This window comes from Urocampus carinirostris, chromosome 17 (assembly GCF_059441175.1).
Source record: "Urocampus carinirostris isolate Australia breed hairy pipefish chromosome 17, RoL_Ucar_1.0, whole genome shotgun sequence".
Lineage (NCBI taxonomy): Eukaryota > Metazoa > Chordata > Actinopteri > Syngnathiformes > Syngnathidae > Urocampus > Urocampus carinirostris.
Genome location: NC_142365.1, coordinates 17,903,907 through 17,925,633, shown reverse-complemented (window position 1 = coordinate 17,925,633; position 21,727 = coordinate 17,903,907). Strand labels below are relative to the sequence as shown.

Here is a 21,727-nt window from a genome sequence, read left to right as displayed (position 1 = left end):
TAAAAAAAAAATCCTGTTAAAACAAAATCTTAAGATTGCGTATATAAACTGGACAATTACATTAATTCAACAATTTTACTGTAAGAAAAATACTTTTAAATCACTCTGTAGCCAAGGATCGGAGCGCCAAGGACCCCTCCTTTGGCTGCTACCCGTCTCTCTTAGCCCCTCCCACAGTTGGTGAGCCCATGGGAAGAGGGGGAACAGTCCTTTCGGGCTGTGCCCGGCCCTACCCCGTGAGCGAAGGTCTGGGCACCAGGCGCTCTCCAGCGACCCCATTTCCAGGCCTGGCTCCAAATGATAAAAAGAAAGAAAAGAAGGGAGAGAGGGAGGAAATAAGAGGGGGAGAAAGAGAGAGAATAGAGAAGATGAGAGAGAAAAAAGAAAGAATGAGAGCTAGAAAGAGAGAAATAGCGAATGAAAAAAGGGGAGAAAAAAAAGAGTGAGAAAGAAAGGGAGAGAAAAAAGGAAAGACAAAAAGACAGACAAAGGAGACAACCAGGGAGAAATAGAGGGTAAAATGGTACACTCAATTCTCTAACATTTGTTGCTGAAGAAATGGAAAGACTGTTAAAAACATCAGAATGTACTATGCAAATCAGTGTTACTAGCACTGTGAGTAAAAAAAAAGTGTAATATGAGATAAGCTCTAATGCCTTGTCTGATGCGATTTGTTCCATTGGTGGTCTAGTGTTAAAGTGTTAGCCCTCTCACTATCACTACTCGAGTTAGATTCCCATGGCAAGTTTTGCAATTCAGACCAACATTGTTTCTGAATTGATCAATCATTTTCCGACCGGGATTGTTTTTTTAGTCCAGAAAACACGATACATTTGTGAGGCAACATCCATGAGCCTGGTCTCATCCGTGGGTGGTGAAAATGGTGCCAACTTGCAATGCCAATTTTAGAGCTGGAGGTGAACCGTTACATAACTTGTGCAATAGCTTTACGCAGCTCAAGGGAACGTGGCACATTTTACAGTGTGGCGGATCCCAATCAGTTGATGTGTTGGCTTTCAGAACACAACTGAGCAACCATAATCGGTTAATCAGTAGTAATCCCTCGTTTATCGTAGGTTCCATGAAGTATAAACCTTTTTTTTTTAAATTATTATACAATTAAATAATTTATTATATACTAAAACCAAAGAACAAATCATTTATTACAGGCTTGAGTATTTGTTCAATCAATATAAGTAATGAAAGTTTTTTAAAACAATTTTTCACCGACTACTGTACTGCCCAACAATAATAAGTGAGACTGTTTAGCCTAGGAGCTCCCTTAAGAACATCTGAGAAACCTACAGACCGGTTCTGAAAATAGCTCACGAGCCTTTGTGATTTTCTAGGCAATTTGATTTTTAACAGGCATGTTTTAATGAATGATGGAGCCCATTTCAACCTTACTTCAAACACAACCGGGTAATAACAGTCACAACATAGTAATAAAATAATTTGTTACTTTAGAAATACACATCAAACTGGTAGCCCTTCACACTACTCAATAACACAAAGTAGCTCTCAGCCTCTGCGCGTTCAGAAAACGTGTCTGAGGACAGAGTCACATAAAAGTGAGCCCTATATTTCTAGATGACAGCACCAGGGTAACCATATTGTGTAGAATAGTGCCAGATTGGAACACAGACGTGTCTTTCTCTTGTCGTCATTGGTGGTTGCTGTGGTAATGCACCTAATTGCATTTGCTTGTAACTGTTCCTCAAGGAATAAAGGAAACCTCAGCGACCTGATATCGATACCGATGATAAGTGTCGCATTTTTGAAAACTTCCACTGCTGTCCAATTCGGATGTATAAACTGAGGACTCAATTTGTGGGTGAAAAAGTTGAAATACCATGAGTATGTTGTAAATATACAATCAAGTACTGTCAAACCTTCCATTTTGCTCCTGTTATGTATTATAATGGGGGACTCCAATGTGGTAGCCCCCCAAGAACACATAAGTAGCCTGCGGACAGGTTACTGAAATCAGCTCACCAGTGATGGGTCATTTCTAATATATCTGATTTGACTTCTAACTGGCATGATGTTTTACTGGTTGACTGAGCCTATTTTAACTCAACTTTTAATCGTTAGACTTTGGTAACAACATAGTAAAAACCGGATAAGTTGTCATTTTAGAAATGCATATCAATCTGGTAGCCCTTCGTGCTAATCAATTCTTAACGTAGCTCTCAGCTTAAAAAAAGTTTAGCGATTCCTGGTTTAGCTAATCAGAATGCAGAACGCGACACACAATGAAAAACCCGCAAAATAGCGAAACCGCGATAAAGAATGGGATTACTGTACCAATTAAAAATGTCATGAAGCGGTCACAGAAAACCTACGTAAAAACAAAATGGAAACCATTCAACCAGGTCATGCATTTTTACAACTTTATTTCAGAGATATCAGTGCAAATGAACACCCCCCAAAAATGAACATAAAAACAGGTTTTAGGTCTTCACATGGGGAAAAAAAAACTAAACAAAAAACACTTGTTTGTAAGACAAATTCTTAGATCCACAATGCAAATCCGTGATTGTACGTCAATTCTCCACAAAAGCCCTCCCCGGGAGCTTTGTTAACCAGTAACAGAAAAGAAAAAAAAAAAGAAAAAAAAATCAACGCACGCTCATCATATTTTTTTCAAAAGTCTGTTGTTTTTTAAATACCTCATCTTTTTAAAAAAAAGATAAAACTCAAGTGTGATTCAAAAATAAAAACGGGAGACCTATTTTTAAGACTTAACATTTTCCCATTATCAACAATGGGGATACACAGGTAGTTCCCATGCGTCTGCATGCAACAGGCAGCAGTGAGGAGTCAGACTTTATAACACAACACAGCGCAGAATAGATTATCATTTACCACAGACACATGCAAAGAACAAACCATCCGAACCCCCCACTTCCGAAAAAAAAATGGGCATAACGTCTTCCTTTGTATGTACACCCTTACGCATATTATTGAAATGTACATATCGGCGCAATAAAAACTAGGGTAATATCTTTGCTTAAACATTACAAAATAGTCATCTTTCATACTGAAAGTACTATTTACACGAATACATCGAACCCTTGTGAAATTGTATCAAGAACCAAAACAGGACATGAAGATGTATTATCAAGACCACGCTAGAAAGTGGAGAAAGCGGCAAGTGATACCAAACAAATACAGCATAGGCAATCGTTTGAAATAAGTCATGTCTTCATCATGCAATTTATTTTTACGAATCAAGAGACGACCGCGAAAAGGCCGAGAAACCACGACAATTAGGAAATGTGGGGGGTAAAGGGGTGGTTGTCACTTAAGGTCAATTTATCAACAAATACAATGCCCTAGCAAAGTATTGCCTCCATCCCCCCCGGGAACGTTTTTGTCATATTGCCGAATTTCAGGTTTCAGACTCAAACTGAAAAATATTTTGTAAGATTCAACATATTGTGAGACACTATATTAGAAAAAAATTAAAAAGTATGCGTTGCAGAAAATATTGTCCCCATGTGGACTCAGCTCAGCCGAATGATCCAATGTTGACCCAAATGACTAATTTCGCAACATTTACACATCTAGCGGAGTACTGTAGAAGCAATGATATCAAAATGGAGCATAAAACCACTACAAAACCTACCAAGACCTGGCCGTCACTCTAAGCTTTCATCCTAAAAAAGGAGATAATTAATCAGAGAAACATGATTACAGTGGATGTCCTGCATACACAGCTGAGGTGGAACAGTGTGTGCGTACAATTATAACTACTACTCTGCACTAACCTGTCTTTTATAGAAGAGTGGCAAGAAGATAGCCCCTTCTGGAAAAAAATACCATAAAAAGGCCCATTCGGCACTGCAAGAAGCCACATGAGAGACACAAACGCTATGTGGAACAAGGTCCCCTGGTCAGATAAGACAATAATATAACATTTTGAGTTAAATGCAAAGCATTACATTTGCCATTCGAATAACACTAAAAAACACCTTCCCCACTGTCAAACATGGTGGTGGCAACATCATGCTCAGGGGTTGATTTTCTTTAGAGGGACTAGGAAGATGACTAAAGTTAATAGGAATATGGATGGAGCCAAATACAGGATGATTCAGGCAGAAAAGTCTGAATGGGATCTAAGAATTGGGTGCAAGTTCACCTTCCGAAAGGACAACGACCCTAAACATGACGCAAAATCTACAATGGAATGGTTTAAAACTAACAATATAAAGGTGTTAAAACAGCCAAGCCAAAGTCCAGACTTCAATTCTGTAGAAAGATCTAAAAAATGCTGTGCACAAGCGATCAAAATCAAATCTTAAGGAACTTGAGCTGATTTGTAGGGAAAAATGGGCAAATATTTCTGTTTTAGGATGTGCAAAAGTTATCAAGACATACCCAAAAAGACTTGTGGCTGTAATTGCAGAAAAGGGCAGTTGTACAACGTACAAGTTCAAAGGGGGAGTCAATATTTTTGCATGCCTACTTTTCAAATTTGTATTTATCAGCACAACCAAAAATATTGCAAAAATGGGGTTCTTTTCACGTTTGTCTCACATGTGATTTATTCTTAGATATATTTAGAATTTTCCATCTATAAGTCTGAAGCCTGAAATATGGAGATGTCAAAAGGTTTTTGGGGGCCCAGTACTTCTGCAAGGCATCTAGCAATACTGACATTTTGAATCACGTGCCATTGAAATAGTCCTGTAACGGACAAAAGGGGATTTGGCTTCAATAGTGCAAACTCTGGATGCTCCTTGAAAAGATATTAGGAATAAAAGCCAATGTGCTTCATATTCAAACTTGGTGCAACTGGGGTGTTAAACTGCGATTTTTGGGTACATGAGGCAGATGTGCTAACCAGAACCTCCTCTTACGCACTTTCCTGAATTTGCGCCGTCCAAAGTGAAAGTAAAAAAACAAAACTGTTAAATTACATGGAGAAAAAGAATTTCCATCATCGACAGATTCCAATACACTTTGAACCTTGAGTTAACCTTCATCAAGGCTACTGTATGCAGTGTGAATACCGTAAATTCCGGACTACAGAGCGCACCTGATTAAAAGCTGCATACTAAAAATGAAGGGTGAAACTCAATTTTGTCTTTGTACAGACCCCACTAGATTTAAGCTGTAAGCTTAAGCAGCCATAAAAATGAACTAAAACACGTCCATCTCTTATATTTTAAGCCCGGTACGCATGTCCTGTAAAATGTGAGCCCTATGTTTGTAAATGACAGCGCTAGGGCAACCATACGTGGATAATATTGCCAGATTGCAACACAGAAGTGTCTTTTTTCGTCAATGGTGGTTACTGCGGTAATAGACCAAATTCCTTTCTCTTGTTATCGTTCCTCTATGATTAATGGCAACCTCAACAACCTCAACGACCTGAAATTGACGCCGATGTACGGAAGGAGCAGTGTAGCGTTTTTGATGGATAAATTCCACTGCTGTTTAATGTGGATGTATGACTGAGGACTTGATCTGTGGGTGAAAACGTTAAAATATCGTATATTCTAAATATTGAATTGAGTACTGTTATGGATTAAATAAATAATGTCGGCAAAAACATAGGACTCATTTGTCTCAAAGCGCATCAGGTTTCCAAATGTCACTGTGGTGTTTTGTATTTAGAGAGCATAAATTGTGGAAAAGAGCAGCTCACTGTTTTCCTCTGTGTTGCCACCAAAAAAAAACCAAAAAACACAACACGCTGTAGTTAAAGCCACGGTGTTAAAAATTTAGCCAAAAAGGAGCAGCTTGTAGTCTGGAACTCACGGTAATCAGTTTAAACTGCCAAGATGGAGAATTTCAAACTGATCTGATCTGAGTGCTACCATTTTTGGGCCATTGATGTTTCATTGTTGTTGATCTCACAAGTAAACATTGGAGATGTTGCAAAGTGATATGTTATATAAAAGCAAAGGTGTCCAAACTTTTTGCTCCGAGTGCCACATACAGAAAAAAATTGAAGGATACAAGAACACTTTTTTACTTTTTCAAACTGTCATTAGCAAGCACACAAAAATCAGCAAATGGACCCCTGATTGTAGTTTGGACACTTGTGCATTAACAAATCAAATTAAAACCTTTTATTTTTTAGATGAAAGGAAAAAGCATAACCCAGAAGGTCATGGATAATGAAGAAAACTATAAAACTATCATGGGCCTGAGCATCATCAATGAGTTATTTTTTTTAATTTTTGTTGTCGTTTCAGTAGTATTTGGCCAAATTGTTTGTAGTAGTTAATGACTAAAGAAAGTGCAATCTTAATGAGCGTTGTTATTTTTTTCCTTCATTTTCATTTGTCTCCGTCAACCAATTGGGCAAGCAGTTAAAAAAAAATACACCCAAAAAAATTCAATGACTCATCATGAGACGATTGATAAATCAACTTCTATTCAGATGACTGAGTCAGCCTCTGCTTATCCTGGCTGTGCTTGTCATTGCAGTTGCTTGGCGATTGTGGCTCAGAGCTTTGTTCATATGCGTGCATGTCATTGACGGGCTCCTCTTTAATTTTTACAACTGGTTGAGGCGTCTGGTTCCCCAGCTCCCCCCTGAGCTGAACGCTGCCTTTCTGCAACATATAATAGAGGATCGGGTTGGAGCGCGACAAGCGGGGAGATTCCGGATTTGAGTCGCAGCCCTTGTCATTCTCCGGACTGTTCCATCGAACGGGGCTCTCTGGTTCCCGTTTGATAGCATTGTCAGAGTCTGTTGCGCCTTTCCACTGCGACGGGTGGCGAGTCCGGATGAGGCCGTCGTTGGCGGGCGGCGTTCTGACTTTAGCGGGGAGCGTTGAGTTGAGCGAACTATGGGGGTGCCAGCCGGGCACATGGAGGAAGCCTTGGTTGGGGCCAGTTTGGGCGAGGACGTTGCCGTTGGCTTTGCCGTTGGGCTGCAAGATGGATGAAGGGCTGGCCGAACTACGCTGCTGCTGCTGAGATAACTCTTTCAGACAGTTATCGGAAAGCAGCAGCTGTTTTAGGACATTGAACCCCCGACTCTCTCTGGTCAAAGTTTCTCTTGGTGGGTTCTTGATGGGAAATTCCTCTTTCAGGAGCTCCTGCTTATCAGGTTCCATTGGAAGACCAGGGGGGGTAAAAAGGTATGTGTCACCTCTTTGAAATGCTATCTGAGACTTGGTGTCCTCCGAACTGTCCATCTGATCAGAAATTAATCGTCTCTTTTTCAGACTAGGGCTAGGGTACACTCTCTTTTCCTCTTTTACTTGCCTGGGCTGCGAACCTGAACTTGAGTAGTACGTAGCAGTCTGATGTTTAAGCAACTGGCTAAGTAGACCATATTTTGAGATAACCTCTGCTGGTTGATGTTCATTGTTTGTGTCCGTATCCAATAGGGGGATAGGTTTCTCAAAACTGGTCATCCTCTTTCGTTTGATTATGTCCTCAGACGTAGCAAAGGAAGGCAGCTCCTCTGTTTTGAATTTTACATCAACTCTTGACGCCTTGACATTATTAGGGATGTTTGAGATACTGGGGATACTGTTAAAACTCCCCCCTTCCACCTCTGCACTCTTCCTGCCGCTCCCTTCAGGCCTGTCTTTGGAGTTGACTGAAGTTGTCGTTGAGCCGGCCCCGAGGAGAAGTTGTAACACTGTTCGCCTCTCCAAAAGATTTTCAATCTGTGAAGTTGGAGGAAAGGTTTCTTTCCTATTTAAAGGAGTGGTACTTCCTGAAGGTGCATCAGAGAGTGGGGTCGCGGTGGTACTCCTGCTAATCGGAGCGTTGAGTCTTTCCAATAAGGATAAGGGCCGGCTGTTATCAAGCTCATGACTCAATCCCTTGCCAGATGGGATTGGTGGGGAGGATGAAGAAATTCCTGACTGAGCCAGATTTTGTAACAGTTTACTGGCACTGAAGGAAGCCTCAGAAGCCTTCTCAGCAGGGAAGGGTTTTGACTTGCACAAATCCAACGGGCTCGACTGGACCTGGGGTGAGGGTGAGTGGGGTGACAATGCGCCTCCTGGGTCTCGACTCAGGGAGCATGTCGGCTTACCCGGGACTACAGGTTTATCTATCGGGCTTCTCGTTCTCGATTCCTCCCAGGACACAAGGTTAGATTGACTTTGAGACATGGTGGCCATGGTTATATCAAGTGGCAAATCCTCATCTATGTGCTTTTTCATGATTTCATTATTTCTGCGTTCAAGCAGAAGCTGCATTAGTGTTATCTTAGATTGGGATTTTAGGTCTGGGTTAATTTCATGCTCCTTGCTTCTCACCACGTTTGCTAACCTTGGCTCAGGCTTCCACTTTTTCAACAGAGATTCTGTGAGTTTGTCCAAAGATGAGGTAGAAGAAGATAAAGAGGAGTACGAAGAAATTGAATTGGAGGCCGAGAATACAATAGTGTGTGGGGCAGATGAATGACAAGGGGGGGTCTTTGCATTGGCGGGAACTTCCGTGGACAGTTTGAAAGTAGAACACAAGGCTGATGAGGAAAAATGGGTGGACGCTTGTGGGTCCAACTCTTGTTTTTTGGGCCAGTTTCTCATAGAGAGATCTATAGGGGAGCAGCTTGAGAAGGAAGTCTCTGCATCACTGCCGTCCTTGGCCAGGCTTTTTTCATGGGTGGAACATTCGCTATCAGATGTAACGGAAGAAGAACCGCTTGGCGGTAAAACACTACAGCTATCCTCCAGGTGTCCGTTTTTCACGAGTTGCTTATGGTTGTTGTGGTTGTTGAGCAGAAGTAACAGCAAACTGCTGCATGTTTGAGGGGGGCGAATTGGGCGTGAGTCAAGGCCTCTCTTTTCTTTTGATGCTCGGCTGTGAAAGTTGCTCAGAGTGTGTGGGGGATTCGGTGAGGGGCTTTGGACGTGCCCGCACAGTAAAGGAGGGCTCCGCGGATTCGATAGGGCTGACTGAGGGAGTGTTGTTGTTGACGTGTTTGTTGTCGCTGTCCCGTTTTGTGTTGAAGAGCTTAAAGTCTCTGAAATCCCGCCGACACTTGGAGGCCTTTTATCAACGCCATGTTGCAGGTGTGCCATGGCGGCAAGTCTTTCACTAGCAGATCTTCCCGAAAGCTGGGCTTTGAGCGCATGCTCTCTAGAGTATTGCTGCAGATGAGCTTCACTAGACAAAAGTAAAGCTAGCTGACTGCAGGCAACGCTAGGCTTGGGCGAGGGGGCCGGACTGGAACGTATTTTCACCATGTTGGCGACGGCCTTCAAACGGTCAGCGCAAGAGACAGATTCAGAAGCTGTAGTCACGGAAGGTGGCGTAGCGCTGTGCGCCGCCCGAGGGGATTCCGGCGGTCTGTCATGACTGTGTCCTCGACGGCTATAAGGGGTGTTGCTGTGGTTTTGAAGTTTGTTTTTTCTCATTAAGCCCTTTAAACGGTTTGAGGCCGTACTATACACCGGGAGTGGCTCTTTGTCCGCAGGCGGCACAGCAGCAGGGGAGGAACACTCGCTAGTTGGCTTGTTTGGGTGCTGAGACATGGCCACATTCTGAAGCCGTGAGCTAAATGACTGAAGCAGCGAAGCCAAAAGTGTACTCTCCCCACCATGGGGAGAATCCTCCTGTGACCCATTTTGCAAGCCTCCCGCTTGGCCGTTAAGCTTTACTGGTGGCAAACTCAAGCTGTTATTTCCCGGATCGTTCCAAGCACCAGAGCGTAGGAGACGGGCCTTCTTCAAGTGCTGGGAAGAACCTATAGGTGGTCCATTGTTTCCAGCCTTTGGAACTGCAGGGCCATGACCAGGTAGCTGAAACGAACCACCCAACTTTTCTTCCTGATTTTGGTTGCTGTGGGCTGCCTCAGACCTCCGGCTTGCTGTGGCCCCAGGCCCGGCTACCACTGGATGCATCAGTAAACCTTCCAGATAAGTTAAAACAGCTGAATCCTTGTGTGTCTCAGGGCCAGGCTCCTCCCCATGAGTCATGTTCAATACTAGAATCCCCTTGTATGGTTCAGCAATGCGACAGGGAAACAAATGTCAACTAAATCATCAGGTAGACAGTTCCATGCACTATCACAGTGCCCAGAAGAAATGTGACCACTCACTGGTGGAGTCTGTCAACACTGGGTTTAAACACCAGCCATGGTTCGAGGTAATCCAGGCAGTACTTATGCCTTGAAACACAGCAGTCCTCTATGTTGGTATGACAAACAAAGGAGTCAATAGAGTTTTGTCAGGGAGTTCTTTACACATTCCATGGTGCTGGATGTCAGAAGCAAATCTGTGCATCTCACATGGGGGACCTAGAGAAGAAAGGAAGAGACAAAGGAAACAAAATATTAAAATCAGGAAGTGGCACAGCTCTACATCAATTTAATTCCGCTACCTTATCTACCGCTGTTGTTACTTAGCAACATTTCAGACTTGCTGTCCCACTGCCTGCGACTCTACTGCTACCCAAAGAACGACAAATGTAGATTAGCTTAGATTGGATCCAAATTGAATATTAAAACCCACACCCTGAAAACAGGTCTTGAGACATAAGCCCCCCAGAGCCAATTCATTCAAAAAAGGGTCTTGTGAGAGCTGTGAATGATTTCTAATGCATTCTGTCATTTCAGTGGATTATCCCTCTCAATTCTCACTACCTCTTGCTCCTCATGTACACTACCAGCATATTTCATGGTGCAGCCCTCATTCCCCAGAAAAAAGTATCTGTTCACCCACTCACACACTAGTATTATGTTTAAATGTAAGCATAAATGTGTATAAGGTTCCAAATTGTGCAAACGAAAGTACTCTAAAGGTAAAGACATAGTCCAAATACCTCTATCTACTACAGTAACTGAAACCTACGCACACCTCGACAAAATATTAAAGTCTGCCAGTTAAAGGTGTACAGTATTTAAGGAAAGAACGAAAGCTGGAGAAAATCACTGTTTTTTCTCTTAAAAAAAAATAAAAGAAGAAGCGGTATTATGACTTGTGTTTCCATTCAAGATTACATTGCATCTCTCCTTACTGACTCATAATCGTGCGAGGTTTACTGACCATTAGAAAACCTAGATAAAAAGTGTAAAAGAAAATAGTGGCAACAAAGGAGAAAACGTGGAAGATGACGAGCAGCCACAAACATATACAGACCATGTACTCATGAAGATTGGTGACAACATTTTTGGTTTGTAAATTATCCGTGGTATTTTAGCTCTATGTCTTGTTCAACTGGACTTTTGACCATTCTCTAAAGAAAACAAAGGTGTAATTTAATAGTTCCAAAGGAAATCTGAGCACCAGCCATAGCTGTAGAAACAAAAGCAGGAAAGGGTTATTAGTTTTAGATGTATGTTTATTTTTTTATAATGAATGCAATACATGCTTTATCCATCTATTTTAGCCTACTCATAAGGCTTTAAGACACGGCAGAGAGGGAACGAAGCAAAGGAGAAATGCGCGGAAGTAGTTGAAATGTAATTCTACACAATTTTGCAGCAATGAAAATACATAATAATAGCTATAGAGGTTATTGACACATAGGTGAAGAAGTGACCCGGGTTTGAATCCTATTGCATACAATGTATCGCTATTTTGGCCAGTAATGATTAAATATGAAAGTATCCTGTAAAACCTTCAAACACAACTTAAAATACTGTATGCTTTCCAATCTATGAGGCACACTTACAAATTTCTGGACAATTTGGGGATTTTAAGTGCACCTTATAGTCTAGAAAGGACGCTGTGTATGAGTGTGTTTTTGTTTGTGAAATAAGTATGGTGTTCCCTGAAGGTTCAAGGAGGATCAGCCGTATCGGTCACATAACACGTCTGTTACAAAGATCGTCCCAGTGACACTCGAGGCACAATTCGACAGTTACTATGACAGTGTCATTGGCACAGCCCTTGGAGACCTCCACGCTAAACCTGTCGGCAGGGTTTCTATGGATACAGAACCCATCCAACAGTCACGGCCACTTCCCATAAAGGTTAATTAATACAGCTTTTCCAGCTCACTTCAGCTGTTCTCACCTTTACGTGTCCGCTGAGTGCACCAACATAGTCGGTCACACAACCGGACTGCAGTCCTTGGTCATGACCAAAGGTCATGGCAACCCATGCGCTTGAGAGTCTAAATACATAACAGACTTTGCTAGCAAGGGTCAAAACAACAAAGTGGTGAACTTTTAATCGGGTTGAAAACCAGCACCCAAAATGCAGGTTGTCATGACAGTAAGGTTAACAAGGTTGTCCTTTTAATTCCGCCTTGAAAATGAGCTGGGATTAGTATTTGGATTTAGGTTTATCGGGGAACAATTAAGTCTGAGTAGCACTAAGAGACATTATGGTTAGCACTTTTATACCGCTTCTCTGGGAAGGTAGTTTTTTCCGGACACTAAGACGCAAATAAAACAACCCTGAATTGGCCCAAAAATTAAAAGTGTGCTTCATAACGCAGTGTGTCTTTTTTACAGCAGAATTAGAAATGCATACAGTATTTGTAGGTGTGAGTTACTTCGCGAGGTATTACAGCAAACTACCGTATTGACATTAATTACTGACCCAAATCACAATACATCGTATGCAACTGGATTTAATCCTGGGTCATGGCTGTGAGGGTTCAGACACGTTACTATTAGACCACTTGTAGTAAAGATGAAAAGGTGTTATAACTCCTCTCATTATTACAGTATTTGTACTCACAGTGCCAGAAACATGGATTTGCATTGTGATGGATTAATCAGTCTACTTCTTCACCTGTGCGTCAGTAACACTGCTAAGACAGAAACAGTCAACAAAATGCTAAACAAGCTATTTTTCTTACGTATACATTTTAAAGCAGGAGGTTTTTGTCGCACAGGTAAGGAAGTGGAGCGAATGTTTATCAGAATGCACTATGCAGATCAGTGTTTCTGGTACCTTTAGTAAAAATAACTCGATCATGAAATAACCTCTAATTCCTTTTCGTATGTCCTCTGTACTGCTGGTGGTCTAGTAGTAAAGTGCAGGCGCTCTCACCACCTGTTGCAAATAATATTTTGTGATTTTAAATAACTTATCGTTGCATTTGTAAGTGAATGAAGGCCCAGTGGTTTTACATAATTAAAAATAGTAGCTCTTACTGTAGTCTCTATTTTATGCGCCTTACAGTCCGTTGCACCTTATGTATGAAAAATATATGACAAAATACTATTTTTGGGGGTGCGCCTTGTAGTGCGTAAATAATCAATAAGAAAAACATTTAATAAATGTATTTAAAACAAACAAGACTTGGCTGCGAGCATCAATCACTGCTAAAGGCCATCTCTGAGCTGTTGACCTAAATCTGATGACAACAAAAGCTAACTTGGTCATACTGGGCCATCTGATGTCTGTGGTCATGCTGCTTAGATACTTTGGGATTAGGGCTAGTTTCCCGCCAGTGGGCTTAACACCATTTGAATAGAATGCCCCTGCGATCCAACATTTGATCCATACATACAGCAAACCTGTAAAGGTTTGTATCTTCAACTTGGGTGCTCAGTTCTTTGAAAATCACGATACACGATTCATTGCTAAAACACTGCTGATCTTGCAAACTTTGGTTGACCTAATGCAGGTTTAGCCTATAAATAAAACACACATACAAATATATGTATAATTAAAAGCAAAAACACATGAGAACCGGTAGAGTGAACTAGCTACTGTATCTAGGTTGTTCACAGTAGCTTAAAAATAGGAAAGAGCCCTTGGGTTCTTTGAAGAGACATTAGAGTCACAAAACCCAAGGTATCTCGAGAAAATTCAGAGTTAAATAACACATTATTTGAATGTAAGAAAATAAGACTACCAAAGTTGGTGCCGAAAGCATATTGCCCTCTTATTTCCTTTGATGAGTATATTAGTATTACATTATCTTCCCTTGTGTGTACATTGAAAATGACCTCCCACACCCGTTAAAATGTCATCTCTTGTGCCGCCCAAAACGCCTGACCTTCATCCCCTCCCCCAGACAGTGTTACAGTTTAGGGGTGATTATCCATTATCCTTGACAATGTCAGCCAATGACAGCGAAAGCACAATTCTTAAGTGATTTTTACTCGTCCTGCCCAACACATAAATGCGATCGGACAGGCACAGTGATGGGGAGGGATCAAAGCATTGCCAACTTGGATGCCTCTTCATTAAGTTTGCTTTCCATTAGGCCTGCAACTAATGACTATTTCAATAGTCGACTAATCAGACTATTAAAAGGACAGGTCAAATAAACTGTTAATTATTTGTTTGTCATTAAAATTAGCATAACATGTATTCATTTATGTGGCAAATGATAATAAACACAAGAAAAATGTGTATAGAGAAAAATATTGTTCTTTTATTGAACATACTCAAGATTAGTACAAATATTAAATAAGCATGCACTAGGTAAAACCAATAAGGCACTGTGCTCGGTCAGTCACCCCTAAACTTTTTAGAGACAAGCAAATAAATCATGAATTAAAAAAAGGAAACTTTTTATCCCTGTAAAACAAGAAAAGGCTCAGTAGCAGTAGTAGAACAGTAAATAAAACAAATAGGATGTCCATTTTGTGAAGTATATTCAGTGGTCAACCGCAACGTCGGTACAAGTACTTAACAATTCTCGACAGTTTGAAATCTAATGGCTTTAACAACTGAGGTCGGTTCTTTGGACTGCATCCATTCAATTTCAAATATGTTTGTCTGGCATTACGTTCAAGCTCTCTTTCATAGTGAAATATATGCATATGAAATGTACGATGCATGTCAACAAAACTGTATCGACTTGAATATTACTTGAATCTCCCCGAGGCGAACCAGACTCCGTTTCGTTTAACTGTCCGATTTGATTTTGTCTATGGCCATGATACACAAAATCTGCTTTGCAAACTTTGCAAGTAGTATTTTTAATTGCCATATCCAGGCTAAAATGCGCCAAAATTTTAGCAGTTTTGGTATTCATAGTTGATGTTGACACCGCCATTTCTGTATGTTTATGTTACTGCTTGAGAGAGACGCTATTGCGCATTAGTGACTCTTAGAAGAGATTGCATTCATGTAGAGATGCCTCTCAGTTGGGAAAACGAGAAATTCATTGTCAACAGTTTGTTATCGATTTTTGTCGACAATGTCAAATAATCGTTGCAGCCTTAGTCATAGAACTCTCTCATCTGCCTAAAAACACAATACACCCAGATGAAAATACGACCCAGGAAGACTTAACACAACCTTCGCTACCCCTCCTTGTGACCTCCACATAAACATACTTGCCTACGCAGTGGATTTATCTAAATTTTTCTTCCTAAATGACCTTCATCGTTATGAACAGTAATCCCTTTAAAATGTATGAGACCAAACAAAAGAACAAGATGGGAGGGGAGCCGAGGCAAAGTCTTTAAAGTCAAGGTCATTTATGTAACTAAGGCGTTGGCACTTCAACCAACAGCTGGTGTCCATAGAAAAGCTCTCGGCGTTAATAAAAAGTGACAATGCTGCCTGAGCAGTGTGTACTAATGTCTGACACCAGCCTGGCAGATGTGTTCTCTCTGTTGTTTAGTAGAGTCAAGGTTAAAGGAATTTTAAAAGGAGAGGCGATGCCTGAACACCAATATATCATGTAATCTGCAGCCCATCCCTGTTGCCCGCTTACACATGCAGTGTGACCGCTGTTTGCAAATTCAATATGGCGTGGCGTGATTAAATAAGGCAAAACATAAGCTGCTTGACCAAACGCACTTCTTCCAAGAGTGAGTGCACACTGCAGGGAACTTGAATTAAAAGCTCTGGTTCACCTTGAGACAGGTAAACACAAGAATACCTAGACAGCTGTGGAGGGCTGAAAATGGATAAACTTCAAAAAAAGGGGTGACGAGGATCGATCAAACACACGAATAAATACAAAATCAAAATAGACATAGAAATAGAATTTCAGATAAAAATGAAAGGGAAAAACAGAAGCTGGAAAACTAAATCAATATGAAAAGGAAAAATGATATGAAAATAGACTTCTGAAATTACTGTATTTTCCGGATTTTAAAGCGGATCTTAAAACCCCAAATTACCCTAGAATTTGAAAGTTATAGATCGTAGAATACACTGGATAAGATTGAATAAAACTACGCAAGATTTTATGGTATACCATGGTATTTGTGCAATGATTGATAAATCGATATGGTACAGATATCACACAAAAAGGTATTAGAGCTTATCTCATTATCAAACTTCTGTTACTCACAGTGCCGGAAACGAATGATGGAGAATGGAGAAAACAGATTGTCTTTCAAAAAAGGTATGCTTTATGTATTAAAAATGTATGACAAAAGACTATTTTTGGGTGCAACTTCAGAAAAAAAAACCAAATAAGAAATAATTCTGAAATAAAACAAAAACATAGTCATGTATTTCCTTTATAAATTATTGGTTGTTCAAATCAGTAATTTCAGCAAAATATAAGCAGCAGTGGAAGTCAAGTTCCATGAGTTAAACGCAGAAATTGAATGTACAGTAGGGCGGGACAATAAATCAATCTTATGAAATTATTTTATTACTTTGAAAATCAAATTCAAATTTCAGCGAATCACAGAATAAAGTTGGGTAATTTAAGGAGTTTAATTCAAATTATTAACCTGTTCATTATTAAACAATCATAACTAACCAGTAATTTGAAGGATTTGGGCAAGTGATAGGCAAAACCCATCTATAGCTATTTTAAGCATGAGCTATGAGGGTTATGTTAGCATAATACAGATTTAAAATAAGCCATCTTTGTGAGTACATTTTCCACAGGATGTATAATCAATATCACTTTAAAAAAGGCGTTGGGTGTGTTTTTTTGGGTTATGATCAATTAAAATTGCAATTTTCCAGATTGCCCAATTATATCTCTCTGCCCAATTCCAAAGTCAAAATGACAATTGATTGACTCCGTAGTATTGACAAGCAACCTACACTGTCCAATAACTGCACCTCACATACACCAACCCATTGATAGTATAAGCACTAAGAAAAATTATGATAAAACATTTGGCAAGCGATGCAAACAGATGAGTCATCATAAAATGATGCAGACAAGAGTGATTGGCTACACCACCAAGCTTCTGCGACTGGTATGCTTAGACAAGCTGCTATTGTAAATATTTGTGTGCCATTTCTAAGACCCGCCCAAAGGCCATTTCCTGAGTGGCTGAAAATGAGCGCAATAATTAAATACACACACATTCCTTCTTAATGAGCCATGGCTGACATGACTCTCTAACCGATTTATTCCCATTGGGCTGTAAGGTTATCATTTGCTTACATTGTCTTTCCAAAATGGCGCTCATTTCCCTTTTGAACCATCACACACCTTCCATTTGTAGACATTGGCATTGGAAATAAGAACAGCTTTGCTACTAGGGCTGCAACGTTGGTCGACAAAAATTGATAATAGACAAGGGAATTCACTTTCGACTATCGTCACCAGATACGTTTTTTTCCAACAGAGTGAGGCATCTCTACATGTATATAATCTCTGCTGAGTCACTCATGCGCTATAGAGTCTGTCTCGAGCGGTAAAATACAGAAACGGTGACATCAACATCACATACGCGTATCAAAACTGCTAAAGTTTGGGAGCATTTTAGCCGAGATAAGGCCAATAAAAAGACGACTTGCAAATTTTGCAAACCGGCAAACTTAGCTACCGACAGTAGCTCTGTGATGCACCAACATCTTAAGAGAACAGTCGGGCAGTTGAACTAACCAGAGTCCGAATTGCGTTTCATGGCAGTAGCTTGGTGATTCACCAACATTTGAAGAGAGTCGGACAGTTGAATGAACCCGTCTTAATTAAATTGTCTTTATATATCAACATTGGATGTAATTAGATTAGATATGGCACTCCAGCGTAAACATGTGATAAAGATTTTAAATAGAAAAAGATAAAAGACTGTCAGGATCAATAAGCAAAAAGATTTACAACAGTTCTAATAGACTGGTCTAGAATGACTTAAGTAACATTCAAGCAAATACGGCTTTATTGACATGCCTTGTACTCTTTAAATACATAAATTTTGCTGTAAGAAAACTTGAGCGCTATGCCTGTCAGTGCCTTTCAAATACATGCAGTTTTGTGTCTCCACTGACAAAGCACTGTGTCTATTAGTTTTAGATTTGTATTACATTTTTCTGCGAATCCGGATTATGTTCAATGAAATGTGCATTTTTCATTGTAACAGTTTTAGCTGTGTTTATCATAATTTGCCACACAACGAAATCAACTTCCTGCTAAATTCAGGAAAATAATTCATAATGATCCAATTTTTCTACTAATCAGTTTAATAGTCGATGACTAGTCGACCATTAAAATAGTCGTTAGTTGCAGCCCTACTCGCTACGTAGCCGGCGTGCCAAATTTTAGGCATTTTGATGTCTGAGGGAAAGGGGCCACTTTGCAATTGAGATCAAATGTCCCGCTGCCAGGCTGCCCTGAAAGCAAGGTAAAACCAGCACAAATCCTTGGCCTTTAATGAATCATTTTCATAATATCCTTGGCATCAGCCCTTGAGAGGCATTTTGCTATGAGTCAGCAGGATGTCCATCTTTATGAGTATTGCTTTTTCCTCCCCCTTTTGCTATGAGTAATTTGGGATGCACTGAAGGAGTAGGTGATGCAACGAAAAGACAGAAAAAGATAAAGGACAGACGCATTTGTGCAATGAGTTTGCCTTTTAAAACAGTGGTTCTCACGTTGTGGGTCTGGACATGTTTTCTGTGGGTTGTTTCAATTAAAGCATTTTTTTTACTGTTTACAGTTCTCAGTGAACAACTACGTACAACAAACATGCTTTACAATAAGGTTACTATGATAGTATACTACTATACCACGCTATATAAAGCCTACTTATGTACAACTAGTCGTCGTCGTAAATATTGTAGCGTTTAGCTACATTGGGTCGACTAGTGTTGGTGACGTTCGCAGGAATATGTTTTAATAGACTCATTATGGACAGCGATCGCTTTTTTGTTTTAATCATGTTAATCTATATTTCTCAATAAACATATTGTACGGACTACCATCGCGACACAGCATAGGAAAATCAGAGTTCGCGTTCACATGAAGGGGAGTAAGACACCAGTAGAAAAAAAGGTAAGAACATAAGAACAAAAGGAAAATTAGAAAAAAGGAAAGAAAGGAATAATAAGTAAGAGAAAAATAAAGGAAAAGGGAAAAAGGGAAAAAAAAGAGTAAACAAAAAGGAAAATGAGGAAATAATTTAAAAAACAAAGAAAAAAAGAAGAGGAAAAAAAAAACAAACAAAAAAAAAATGGGGGTAAGGAAAAATAAAGACAAAACAAACAAAAAAAGAAGCTAAAAATAAAGGAAAAAGAGGGGGGGAGAAAAAACAATAAAGGAAAAAGAAAATACACGAAGAAAATAAATAAGAGGAAAAAAGACAGTTTTTTTATGTACCCAACAATGTCAGATTTTCAATCCATACATTTGAAAAAGTGTTTTTTACTTGATTTGGGTCTAGGCTTGTAAAAAAGTATCCAAAAGTAACACCAGTTAAGAGTCACAGTTTTAGAAAACTCCTACTGACGTTGAACATGAGAATCCTGTATTTTCATCTTTATGTTCACAACAAAATTAGTACAGTGCGCATGACTAAAATAATGTTAATTAGTTCAATTGGATACATTTAACCCAATCAAGTATGGAACAATTAGGAGTAACCTTTAACAATAAAATCTCGAGCAGCATCGGTCCAGCTGGCATAGAAAAGCTGAAAGCAAGCCAATGAACAGGAGACTTCAATCAGATTAGTGCTGCGTCTGATCCCGGTGGCTGACCCAGTACTCCCATCAGCAGTAGCTTTTCAAAACAAGGGAAGAATGCCCTATATTTCTGACACAGAAAAGCATTCTGAATTATTAAAAATAGTTAATAACGAATGTAATGATACTTAGTAGCTTGGAAAAGGAATAAGCGTGGCAGTAATAATTAGGTCAGCTAACTACCATATTTTACGGACGATGAGGCGCATCTAAAACCAAAAATATTCAGCGAAGAAAATCAGAAATGCATAATTTTAGTGAGATAATTTCGCATACTGTAAGCAATTGAATCATTTTAGTGGTGAAACCTGATATCATATTGTTTATCTTTTGCAAAATATCTTTTATCTTTCCTGACAAGTGTTGAAATGCAACCCTCGTTCTTACAGTATATGTTCAATTTCATGCACCTTGAAGTCCAGTGCCCTTTTTATATTAAAAAAATTCACAAAATACTTGTTGGGGGTGGTATGTAGTTCGGAAAAGACTAGCGATTTCCAAAGACATAGACATTCAATAAAATGTTGTCGTTTTGACCACAATAAAACAATAACAAAAATGAAAATGACTTAGATGAAATGTGGAATTATTACGTTTTAATTAAGACAAGGGTGGGCAAAAGCCAGAATCAATGTCTAAGGGTCAGGATATGGAATCATTTCCCATTTGTGTTTTGGACAGAAATATCATAATTCTTGTTCAGACACACAGGGGACGTCATGTCGCTGTGGAATCCTTTTGGTTCACTTTACCTCTAAGAAACCACTTTTTTTCACAAGAAAATACCAAATGACGAGTTTGCAGCAAGGAGATATAACAGGTTTGGCGACAATATGTAAGCAAGTCAAAGTCAGGCTATTGTATTTGTAGCCTCGGGTGTTGGATAAGGACCAATTTGGCTAGTACACTTCACAAAGAGGAGACATCTTAATATATATCGCTAGAAGATTTTTGATTTTTTTTTGGTGCAAGACATATTGTGGAATCTTGTTCATCTAGTGTTAAAAGGCAGTGGATTTTGACATTTACACATAACAAGTTAGTAAAGAACTGACAGGATAAAAACCAGACTCAGAATGCATGCCTTATTGCCCAAGACATTATTTTTGGGAGGCGGAAATTTGATTCTTTAATGAAATATCTCACAAGATACGATAATTGCAACCTCAGTGTATCTGAGGTCATGAACCATTGCATCCTCTTTGTGATTTAGTTGAAAATATCTATTGTTTATATTACAAGGTAGGTCCGCCCACCATGCTTTTTAATTCGGCCCGCCGAATAAAAAGGGTAAAAATATAATTACAATATTTATGACAAATAAAGGACTACTTTAGAAGTAGTCTTTTGTTGCCAGCTTTGTCTCCATCGTCCCTGTTTGTGTCTATTATAAAATACTACCACAAAAATACAAAATAAATACTACAAACACAAATAGCTAATTTAGTGCCTAAACAGAGACCAAATGTATTTTACTTTCCTTCAAAAAAAAAAGAAAACTAAAAGAATTACGACCACAGAAATACTCCAAAAATGCAACAACAGTAATTCTTCAGAAATACTAAAGAAATACCAAAAGAAAATGCTATGACAGAAATACTTAATAAATCCTACAACGGAAAATTCTTAAAAAAAAATAAAATACTATTACAAAACTACCATAAAAGTCATATTAAAGAAATATTACAAAAATCGTACAACAGAAATATTACAAAAGTACAAAGGTGATACTCCAGAACTAAATATAATATGAAATGCTTAAAGAGGAACCTAATGTATTAGTTTGGTTTAATTATTAGTGTTTCAAACCCAATTCGATTAATCTAACCTGAATTAAAAACAGATACAATTTGGACTAGAACGAGTAGGTGTCTTCATTTATTCATAAATAGGTCTCCAGGCTCAGCCCATTGGCCAAAATTTTCAAGGCAATGCGACGTGACACCAAAAAAGCTCTCCCAGCGCTCCTCCGTTGTGATTATCAGTTTGTGATAGCCAAA

General features: G+C 39.4%; 1 protein-coding gene across 2 annotated transcripts in view; it reads right to left on the bottom strand.

Annotated features, from left to right (window-relative positions):
• Positions 1–4,497: 4,497 nt before the first annotated feature.
• nrip1b (nuclear receptor interacting protein 1b) overlaps positions 4,498–21,727 on the bottom strand; it is a 60,190-nt gene continuing 42,960 nt past the window's right edge. For both annotated transcript variants that reach the window (XM_088321023.1, XM_088321024.1), the window contains one exon: positions 4,498–10,225. In XM_088321023.1, the coding sequence (XP_088177149.1) occupies positions 6,390–9,905 (3,516 nt within the window). In that variant the 5' untranslated portion in view covers positions 9,906–10,225 and the 3' untranslated portion in view covers positions 4,498–6,389. The remainder of the gene's footprint in view (positions 10,226–21,727) is intronic.